Consider the following 12,066-nt stretch of genomic DNA (forward strand, 5'->3'; position numbering starts at 1 on the left):
GCAGGTGCTGGAGCCTATCCCGGCCGTCTTCGGGCAGTAGGCGGGGGACACCCTGAACTGGTTGTCAGCCAATCGCAGGGCACACAGAGATGAACAACCATTCACACTCACAATCACACCTCGGCACAATTTACTGCGTTCAATGAGCCTGCCATACATGTTTTTGGAATGTGGGAGGAAATTGACACTTGAAAACACTTTTTTTTTTTTTTTTAGCACAGGCACAAGAATTCCCCCGATTGTTGCCAGTTTTTCTCTATTTTGATGAAATCTGCAATGACTTGAGGGTATTTTGCTCTTTGTGAGGGGTCATGCATGTGGGCTCAGACAAAGTGTGGAATAAGAGCGCAAAAGAGAGAGAGCAACAGAGCAGTTTGGAAAATTCGCACACTCTATACACTCGCACCTATACCGGGAACACGCAATTGAGGGGCACACGGGTGGAAGTTTGATTATTTGGACAGGGCGAAAATCCATCTCAAGGGGCAGACAGTTTGCCATTTACTGTCGACTGAAAATGACATCATAGTTGCGCAGGCCACAGGTAATGACCAATCATGGGTCGGGTGGGTTATTATTTGTGAACCTATCCCAGCCATCTGCCGGCAGGAGGCGGGTACCCTCTGAACTGGTTGCCAACCAATCGCAAGGCACACATAGACAAACAAATATTCACGCACACAATGACATCAAGGGACAATTTAAAGTGTTCAGTTGACCTACAGTGCATGTTTTTGGAATATGGGAGGAAACCGGAATACCCGAAGAAAAGCCACGCAGGCACAGGGAGAACATGCAAACTCCACACCAAAAGACTGGGAATTGGAATTCAATCCATGACCTCTGTGCTGTGAGGCGGACGCGCTAACCAGTCGCCCACCGGGCCGCCCTCCGAGAAAGATGTCGACTTCGAAAGAATCTACAGTACTTGAAAAACACCTTTAAAATATATTCATCCCGAAAAGAATAAAATTTAATAGATTTTCATTGAGTAACTTTTTTTTCTTCCCAGCCATCAAAGTGATGTTTGTCTTGACCCCAAATTATGTCCGCTTTCTTCAACTATTTTCCATACAAAATTTTCAAAACGTGTAAATGTTCCCTTTCTTCTGAAAAAGCCTCATGAGATAAGATAAGACCACACAATATCAAAGCATCATTTTATCTTTCATTTTAAGAGCAACTTTCAAGAAAGTCCTTGTTTGTCCAATCAAGTACAAGAAGATCTTGTAGAGAAAGAGTAAACAGCGAGTCATGCATCACCACCGATTATGGATCAAAGGGTCTAGATAGGAGATAATGGAATGAAGAATGCACCCCAGGGACGTTCACTGAAGTAGGGTCACAAGATGATTGCGACAAATAACAAGATAAGCAATGAGGACAGAAATGATTCTTTTGTTTCTTTTGGCCTGAGTGCTGTGAGAAACAACTCATCCCCCCTGCCACACACACACACGCACACACACACACACACACACACACACACACACACACACACACACACGCACACGCACACGCACACGCACGCACGCACACACACACACACACACACACACACACCTAAACACAGGGGCAGACACAGGACACGGGTATAGACACACATGGCCAAGCACCAAGTATACATTGACATCCAGGTATACACACAAAAACTAAAAAATAAGGACACACACACACACACACACACACACACACACACACACACACACACACACACACACACACCATCTTCCATCATCTTGTCCATCTCTGACAGACACGCAAAGGCAATGAGACATGTTGGCGTGTCATCAGGGCCACATTTGGAGGCTTTTGTCTCCACATGGAAAACAGATTTGGTTCAATTCCAGCACATGCTCGATGTGTCCCTTTGAGGAAAAGAACAAAAGACAATCACCTAGAACTTGTTTTTAAAAGAAGAAAGACTCCCAAATGCGATCAAAAGAAGCGGTCCCTCTCTTTGGAATGACCTCCCGCTGAACGTTCGGCAAGCCCCGTCGCTGCCCATCTTTAAAACTCACCATACATATGATTTTTGCTCCATGTACAGCATTGTGTACAGTGGTGGTTGTTTTTGATGTGCTCCATAAATGCAGTTGAGTTGAGGTTGCCCCAAAATATCATCTACATGAATGTAGTTTGGAACAGAGCAGTCGTTTTTTTTTTTCGCTATGAGCAAAATACATATTTTGCCAGATAGAAACATCAATCGACCAAAACACCAAATAGTTGTTGCAGTTAGTAAAAGGCCCTCTGCTTGTTTCAGTCTCCCACCAGCCCCCCACCCCCAAGTTTACATCTAATGCCAGGTGCTTGGACTCCATATGCCAAAGCAGATTTGGTGGCGTTACTGACTCATTTGCCAGCCTGTTGGCACAAATTTAGCAGATTGGATGTCATGCGTGGGAATCAACTGGCCATATGCATATTAACTTAGTAGGAATGTTGATATTGTTTCTTAAATATACAGTAGACTGTTTTTTCTTGGAAGTTATTGACTTTCCTTCGGTGTCACTATTTAGTCTGTTAAACTTCAGACACTTTTTTTTTTTAAATCTCTCATTTTTGCTAGCTTGCGGACTTACTGGTACTTTTTTTTTCCTGGATCACATGACCAAGATGAGCATTCCATCAAAGGCACAGGCACGGGGTATGCCAGATTTTCAAAATAAAACTTCTTTCAGAATCTTATGATCAATCTAATATTTTTTAGCTTCCTACATGACTCTGTACCAAATGTTGGACTTCCGATACTAGACTTTTTCAGACGGAAAAAGTATTTTTAAAATCTGAATGAATTCGTAATTTAAAAATAATAAGATATAACAATCTTTTTTTCCATTAGTAACAATACTTCATATAAAAAAATTAAATCTTAAAAAAAAAAAAAAAACAGGACTTTTTCCACACCTAATATTACATGTTTTTTTCGGTGTTTTAAAAGACAGCATTGAATAACTTTTTTTCCTTGAAGATGCAACTTCACTTCCCTAAAACTGTTTTTGTCAACAAATCTGTCTTAAAAAATTATTTCTTTTGTTTCGAAAAAAACAAAAAAACTTTATAACAGAAAAAAAAAATACTTTTCTCTGGTCGTACAATTTGGTTTTTTGCACCTCATAATAATATCGCTGAATACAACTTTTTCTCCTCCTAAAAAGATATTTCTGAAAAAAAAATTGACTTTTTTTAATTGAAGAATAGGAATATCTCACATAGGGTAATGTCTTTTTCCTAGCAAAAAATATACTATTTTATCATTGTTTTCACTCAAACAAATACAACTTTATTCTCCTATAAGCTTATAGCTTTATTCTAGTGTATATATTTCTTTTCTTTTCAGTGTGGTCCTGACACACCTGCAAAATAAAAGCGCTCCACCCAGTTGCAGCTGTTTCATTTTCTTCAACAAAGACAGCACCTGCATCACATGTTAGCTGTTGACCTCTGAACCACAGCAGGAAGGAGTTATTTATAGACGAGTCAGCGAGGGGAACTGATTGCCAAATGAAACACGTGCGACAAGGAGTTACACGTGAAGAGGAGAATACCAAAGTCGAAATGCAAATCAAGTCTAATTCCGTTTGACTGGCTGAGTAGAAAATGAACTGAAAATGTTGCCCTCATCTCCAAATGGAGTCGCGGGTCGCATCTTGACGCATTACGTCGTTGTCTCACTTGTGGTTGACCGAGACTCTTTTTTTTTGTAAAAACTCTCAATGAGCAATTTTGTTTTACTAAGCTCTTTGCTTTTTACGAGTTCACTTCATTCCTTTTTCTTTTTGTCATAAATGCAACCATATGCAGCACAGCAAAAGATCCAAGAGGGAATGACACATGACCTTGGGAAACACTCCATACAACTTCATGCTTTTGGCACCTACGACACACTTAAATATATAGCAAAGGCCCACATGATGACACCTCAGTTTTTTTTGTTTTTTTTTTTGACGCTCTGTTCATTCACTACTGTGACCACTTGGACAACATGTAGCATGTAGCTACGATGGCTAACACAAAACAGACCTGCCGGATGACTTTTAAAGAACTTGGTTCTGTTTCTTTGGAGTCTCTGTAGATCGGCTTCTAACGGATGTTGCTGCACAGACTCTTAACTCCACATGAATTTTAGCAGGATGAAAACGAAAATCAATGCAATGCAGTTTGAAAAAAAGTTTATACTGAAGAAAACATGAACACATGTCACTGACTGTTTATATTATTCTGTCAAACTATGATACTGGGTAGAGTCCAGACACTCACCTTGGCTGAATTATATGGAGCAAAACCCAATTACATTTTGCGAAGTTTGATGCAATATTTGTGGAAAAATGAAGGAAAATGTGAAAAGGATAGCATGTTGTTTATTTTGGAGGAAAATATGACTATTCCTGCCTTTTCTCTCATATCGTTTCCATTATTTCATTGAAAAAGAAAGATTGGCTGACAACCGGTTCAGGGTGTCCCCCGCCTACTGCCTGAAGACAGCTGGAATCGGCTCGAGGACACTCCTCGAACCTTGTGAGGATAAGCGGATCAGAAAATGGATGGATGGATGGATGGATGGATGGATATCTATATATTATACTATGTATGTAAAGAATAGAAAACTTTTACTCTAAACTTTTTCTCATACATTTACTGCTTTATTCTGGCAACCTTATGACTTTTATTTGTTCCACCTTTTGATCATGGAGCATATTGTAAAAGAACACATCAGGTATTCCTTATTTCACAGATTTTGTGTAATTATAATGCAGTATAGAAAGTATTTGCAAGTTTTTAACTGGCCCTGTTACACATACAATCAGAAAACTACATCGCCCATTGTCCCGCTGTCACAGTTTGGAACAAACTCAATAGCGATCGGATCCCACAAATATAGACGCCAAACAAAACTCCATCACAAAAATATGTATTTACAAGAACAAAGCGCACCAACAGAGTATGAACAGAAATCGCTGGTCAACAAGAACCAGGAAAAACAAGACATTAATAAAAAGCGTTTGCAAAAGGCACTTAACCCGAGAAAACCAACAAAATGCCAATAGTCAAATACACACGCAAAAACAAATGCAAGATCAAATGACTAAACAAAGACTATACTTACAAAAACAGGGAACAAGAATAGCTATGATGAGAACGAGATTGAGGGGTCTAGAAAACAAACACTTGAGCAAGAGCTGCAACTAAGTCAATATTCCGACAAGCAGGAGGCAGCTTGACAGTCCTTAAATACTTTGCTAATGAATAATGGCAGCAGGTGTGCACACTGAACGGAAGGCCCTCGTCTGCCACCTGCTGGAGACACACAAGAACAGGATCATAACACCCGCCTCTCTACGGAGCAGAAATCAGTTCAGTAGTTTTTACTCCATTAAATTGTGCATCAGAGAGAAGATTTGTGCAAGAACAGGGAGTAAAGAAGCAATAAATATGTGAAAAGTCATTGACAAGCGTACAAATAAATCTAAAACAAAAATCTGCGCTCCAGTTGGGATTTTCCGCACTTGGCCTGTCTAAATGTGCGTGCATCAGCCTTCAAAAATGCAAGTCTACATCCGAAACTTTTGAATATTCCTTAATCCCGTGAGAATAAAAAGATATGATGCTCATCCAAGGACTTAACAGTTGACTCCTTGTCAGCTCAATGTGGATCAGAATTGATGCGAAGCCACAAGGGAGGAACTGTGGGCCTAAAGCTGTCACATAATGATGCTCCTCAAAATCTAAGAGCGAAGTGCGACAACAACAGAAGAGAAATCACATGCCGCCAAAACTCTAGAGCTTCCTCTTGTTGTAAAACCACAAGGACGCAATCAGAAAATCCATCAATCTCCTGATCTTTGCTTTGGGTCTCGAGACACACCTTTGAGCACGCAGAAGCCAAGAGCGCTGTTAGGTGGCGAACTAAAGCAGATGTGCACAAGTCCAACAAATTCGCAGTGCTTGGCCTGGCACCACACCACACGGTCTCCATTGCTTTTCCATTACAACAAGTGTGGGGCGGGATCAACTGAACCGTGCAAGCCAGTGCACGGTGGAAGCATGTGGGGTTCTGCCATAACATTCCGTGATTGGCGAGTCTCGGCAATGGGTTATGCAGCGATTCAAAATATGAATTGCCGTTGCATATATGTGTCGATGCAGCAAAGAAGAACCCACGAAATGCAAAGAAGCTTTCACGTAGACGAAAAATCCATTCCTGGATGAGAGAGAGAGGCAAGAAGGCAAGAAGAGGGCAAGAAATAGAAATACAGTATAATCTGTCCAAATTTACTGTGCTTCACAACAATATTTAACCATATTTACAATTTCATATGTACCAATGAATGAAAATACTTTAAGTTGTGTGCCCAGTGTGTATCCACGGTTTGTTCTCCACACACTTTGGTCTTTCTTGTGCTTTTCTTACAAGCTATTTTGATTCGTGTTTTTTCCTTTCTTTGTGAAAGCACTTTTTGTTTTCTTCGCGTTATTCCTGGCTTGTTGTCCAGCGTCATTATGTGTACTTTGTCGGCCTTGCGCCTATTTTTTGTAAACAAATATTTTTGTTGGATCAACTTTCCTGAGTCTACGTTTGTTGGGTTCGATTCTGTCCGGAACCTTCCGGACGCTCGAGACATTTGTCTCACTCATGATGTAAGACCTTTGAAAAAGAGTTTAGGGAGATAATGTAATCAATCATTTGCTTTTGTGAAGCATTGAAGGCGTTTTGTCTGATTGAGGGGTTCGCACGAGTCTTTAATGTGGTTGCTCGCAGGGGCGATGTGTCCTAGCCATTTTAATCAAAGTGTCATAAATTGCTGATCTTTAGCAGATGTTTAGAAATAGAACATTATTCTGGGGTGTTCTGTTTATGTTAGTGTGATACTGTATATGATAGCAATATAAGGTCAAATACCAACTTGAACCATGCCGTGTTTGGCAACTCAAGCAAGATGGCCTCCATTTCCTAGAAAGTGATTTTGGAGGATTCAGACAGACAAGGACCATGTGCTCGCCTCGCATTAAATACCGTAGACAAAAAATGTTGGAAAATTTGAGTCAGCCCTATGTCGAGGATACCTGCTTCGGATTTGAGCTTATTTGGATGAAATCCAGAGTTAGCCCTGGAATTTGCCCCAAATGGCCCTTTCAAATCAAAATGTTCGAAATTATTCTTCCTGTACAAATTCAAGCATGGCTGCTGAAGATATTTTCATGCCTCCTGTTAAGATAGAAATTAGTGTCAAGGAACGCTACGACGTGAGCTGGGGAGACTTATATTCGGGTCCCCAATTGAAAAAAGTTTTCACCATGATACACACCTTTCAAAAGTGTAACCAAAATGAAAACTGGAGAGCTGTTTATGGCTGAAAAACAAGCAATTTTCTCCAGGGGTCATCACAATGAATGAAGTGCTGTCATTTCTACTTCCTAGTGGCATTGATGGTTGCGGCAGGGAGTAAACTCTGGGAGGTGCCCACTACTTCTTCCAACTTCAGCGAAAGCCTGCAATGGCAGGCCCATTGCCACGCCCACCACCATCAGGACAAAGTGAAAATCACAGCAGAAATACCACCAAGGATGGATGGTACCTGGTTATCAACGAGGTAAACTTTTCTCAAACACAGTGAAACTTTAGAAAGCAAAGACACTGCAGGAGGTTCTTGGTTTACCACTGAGTTCTGCCACTTGTGTATTCTTACGTCACAGCACAAACTAGTTAAATGAGCACCACTAGAAACCTCGAAATGTTGGAAACCGTTGTTCCAGAAGTCTGCCCCACAGAAATCTGATTTGGACGGCAAGGAAACTGGCTGCCAGCCAATCACAAGGCACACGTAGACAAACAACCATTCACTCTCACAATGACACGTCGGGACAATTTAGAGTGTTCAACTGACCTACGGTGCATGTTTTTGGAATGTGGAAGGCAACCGAAGTACCTGGAGGAAATCCATGTCGGGATGGGGAGAACATACAAACTCCACACAGAAATCAAACCTATGAACTGTGCACTGTGAGGCATACGAGCTAACCAGTCAATCACCGTGCTGCCCCTATGTCCGGGCACGACTATGTTAATTGCTCTATTTTTTTTCCACTTGAGTGGTGGCGTAAACTTGCTGGTACCTGTGGTAATAGCTTTAATGCTTTTACTCTGAAAGCGACCCAACAGGATGTACGCCTGCTCGAGCTCGGCCTATAATAAACTGTTGCTTGCTTGAAACCGACTGCATCTTAATTACCCACACTACGACAGTACCGGTACATCAAATTTTGGCTCACATCATAAAGCAAAAACATAATTTGAAAAAAACTGTGACACTCATAAGTCATGAAATATGGCTGTTTTGGTCCCAATAATGCTAAAATATATTTTTCCTAACAATACTTAAGTTCTCTCAGAGCCAACCTTCAATTTTGTAAAGTTCTCGTTTATTTCCATGCATTCCCATTTATTCAGATAAATTCCTCTTAATTCGCATGGAAAGTTTATCACTTCAAAATTTCCTAGTTTTACAACCCGTTCAGGTTCAGGGGTCACTCCTTAAGACTTTCTATAACTCGGTGGTGGCCTCGGCCATCCATTATGGCATTGTCTGCTGGTCAGGCAGCATCTCGGCCCGGGACAGGAAGAGATTGGAGCGACTAGTCAGGAAGGCTAGTTCTGTCCTGGGCTGCTCCCTCGACACTCTGGAGGAGGTGGGCAACAGCAGGATGCTAGCTAAGCTAAAAGCTATGTTGGACAGTCCCTCCCACCCCCTCCAGCCCGCCCTGACAGCACTCGGTAGCTCCTTCAGTCAGAGACTGTTACACCCGCGTTGCAAGACGGAGAGATACCGCCGCTCGTTCCTACCGACTGCTGTCAGGCTGCTGAATAAAAAATGAATAAATAAATAAAGCATAGAATTATTTAAATGATATGACAACATATGTGAATAGTACTGTGACTATTGTATTATATTGCACTTAATTATTGACCTTATCCATGTTTGTATTTATATTGCACTTAAGTGAACTGGGGTTTCTTTTCTCTTCTTTCTACCCACAATCTTGCTGCTGAAGGCTGTAAATTTCCCCAGTGTGGGACAAATAAAGGATATCTAATCTAATCTAATCTATTTGTACCATCGAATCCAGGAGTATTTATCTTATCTTATCTTATCTTAACCCTACTCTCAAAGAGAATCACTGAACATACCAATCAGGAAGGAGGCTTGAAAAATCTCAATTTCTATGCTGGTATTTTCAGATGTGAAGTTCGTCCGGGTCCAGAGTTCCTCACCCGTTCCTACACCTTCCACCCCACTCGTCATTTCCAGGCGCTGCAGCACTACTATGCTGACAGTGAGTGCAAGAATCCCGCCTACTCTCTGGCGATCCGAGGCAAGCTCCGTCTTCGCCAGGCTTCCTGGATTACCCGCGGAGCAACAGAAGCCGACCATCACCTCAGCGGGGTGACCATTGTCGTCCACAGCTCGGCAGCCCAGCAGAAGTTAACCTCCAGGCTGCCCCCTTCCTGCGTGGGTGTGAGCCTGGCTCGGCTGATTCCTGGGAAGCCGCAGGACCTTTATAATACCCGGGCAGGAAGAGGGTGCCTGGTGGCGATGGGCTTCTCAATGATGGAGCTGGATTTGGTTAGGGTGGAGACACAGCACCACAACAATGGGGAGAAAATCCAGGAACTCTTCCTGGGGGACATACACACTGACTGGGCCCAAAGAACTCACTATAGACCGACAGGGTACCAGCAGCCACTGCAGAGCGCCATGGTGAGTTTAGTGACAACTAATCATTTGATGTCTGGCACGCAGTACGGCCACACTAATGATTCTTCCATTGATCCATCCTCAGCATCACATCCATCCGTGCCCGGTGTGTGCCCTGGTGTACCGCTCCACAGAACAACGCCCCCCAGTTTTGCCCCGCCAAACGCAAGCTTCTATTTCCTTGGCCGGACGTTGGGTAAGCCAACAGTGTGAAACCCGTCCCACGGTTCTCTTCCTCACCAGAGAGTTCCACTTTGATCCTGACCAACAAGCGTGGGAGGGAATTTATCGCCATTACTCGGACCCCCTCTGCTCCCAGAACACCTTCACGATGAGAGCTTCAGGTCACTATGCTCAGGGAAACCCTTCGGTCAAGGTACCAGGAGCCACAGAGTTTGTCTTCAAGGTGATCGAAGTGAGAGTGACAGCTGAAGACGAGTCCACAGCAAAGTTGTTGAACAGGACAAAGCCAGGGAAGTGCGGGCAGGCCGGAAAATGGAAGGTCAGAGCAGAACAGGGTCTGAGCTCCACGCATGGGTGCACGGTGCTTGGCATCAAGCTGCCACATAAGGAATATGAGCTTTTCAAGGTTGAGCTGGACTACAGGAGACACCCACTGTTGTATGTCGGGGAGAGGCCAACGGACGGTTCCAGCCCAGACCGTCCGATAAGGAGGCCCACATCCTTTCAGGCTCCCTTGGTGCTTTGCAGGGGCGCAGAGACACAGCCCCCAAGTCGCTACGGGTCAGGGTTCAAGAGCAAAGAAGTCCAGATTGATACCAGCGGAACCGGAAGGCTGACACAGATCCTCCTGGCGGTCCTTGGATCAGCCTTGTGCAGCTGGATTTTGGTTATTTAGAGACTTGGCACTGATGGGACTCGTTCTTCTTTCTTAAAAGACATTCAGGGGAGCCAAATAGACAGTTCAGTGCTACCTTGACTTAGAAGTGCCCCAATTTATGAGATTCTCAAATTATGAGTGACAGCTTGATCATCTTTTTTTTTTTTCCTTTTTGGTATGAGACAAAATTTGAGTTACAAGCAAGCTTCATATACACTGCTGCTTGAGTAAAGTAAAAATGATTGAAGCAATTTAGACACAGCACTGACCTTGAACTGGGTCAAGGAGAGTCAAAGTCCCTGCAGCAATTTCAGCAGTTTATGTTATGGGACAAACAGTCAAACACAAAATGAGAAACCTTGCAAAGAGCATAACTCACACCCAGACCCTCACACTGAAAAAAACAAACAAATGGACTCAAACTGCTGATGTCACTACAACATATCCCTTTAGCACACATTCAACACTAATACAACAGTACATACAGTAATTACACTTTATAAAACCAGATCATTTACATTTTCTTTCGTGATCTTTTTATACAATATGATGCTATTTGTTCTTATTAAAAACAAAATAAATTACATTCTGGCAGGATGGAAGGGATTAATGGCATTTCACTTCGTTTCAATGTGGACAAGTGATTTAATACATGAATAAATTGACTGATGATCTTAGTCAAGGAATGAATTATACTTGTAAATCATGGTATCATTGTATATTTTTTTTCATATCCAATCCCTTGTTGGACCTCCAGTGGCGCCTTTAGGTCCACTTTAAGGATCCTAAGCTCCAGCTTTGGTTCTCCTTAAAATTAAACTGCACACAAACCACCGATACCATCATTTCAGTACGGGAAAAAAAAAAATCTCCCGTCATATTTTGTAGAAACTGCTCTTTTCATGAAATGCCATCATGACAAATCAAGATGACTGCTGAAATGTCGGTCAGCAGAGTGCTCCTTTTGAGCCAGGATGCAAGTAGAACTAATGCACTTTGTACAGACCATTGTTTATACTGGAAAGAAAAGCAGCCAACAAGCAGACTTTGTGTAATCACTCCTAACAGCTACCATCCTGATGGGTCCAAGTCCACTTTGTGGTATAAGATGCTCTTATTTTAAAAAAGCCTTTAAGCTAGTCCAATGACTATTTATTTTATCGCCATATATACAGTATACACATACTGTAAATTCTTTTGTTTTAAGACTTATGTTTTGTTTTTTGGTTTTTTTTTGTAAACAATACCAGAAGTCATTCATTTCTTTTGTATTAAAAGTGGCTTCACATAACTTGTGTTTTGATGACTCTTCACATTTTGGAGCTAAATGCTACTTACATGACTTTCTGGACCAATGAATACAGCGTGTTCAGAAAGGTACAGGACTGACTTCCATTTGTACAGTGGAGACGTAACCCGAATTTGTACTTAAATTGGAACATGCCGCTGTCTGTCACCAACCTCCGC

General features: G+C 42.2%; 1 protein-coding gene across 1 annotated transcript in view; it reads left to right on the plus strand.

Moving 5' to 3' along the window:
• Window positions 1-11,523, plus strand: part of apcdd1l (adenomatosis polyposis coli down-regulated 1-like) — a 23,964-nt gene extending 12,441 nt beyond the window's left edge. Inside the window, exons 2-4 of the mRNA XM_019858455.1 lie at window positions 7,424-7,595; window positions 9,242-9,761; window positions 9,844-11,523. Of these exons, the coding sequence (XP_019714014.1) occupies window positions 7,424-7,595; window positions 9,242-9,761; window positions 9,844-10,617 (1,466 nt within the window). The 3' untranslated portion in view covers window positions 10,618-11,523. The remainder of the gene's footprint in view (window positions 1-7,423; window positions 7,596-9,241; window positions 9,762-9,843) is intronic.
• The last annotated feature ends 543 nt before the right edge of the window (window positions 11,524-12,066 follow it).

This window comes from Hippocampus comes, unplaced genomic scaffold, assembly GCF_001891065.2.
Source record: "Hippocampus comes isolate QL1 unplaced genomic scaffold, H_comes_QL1_v1.1 scaffold17, whole genome shotgun sequence".
In the NCBI taxonomy this organism is placed as follows: domain Eukaryota; kingdom Metazoa; phylum Chordata; class Actinopteri; order Syngnathiformes; family Syngnathidae; genus Hippocampus; species Hippocampus comes.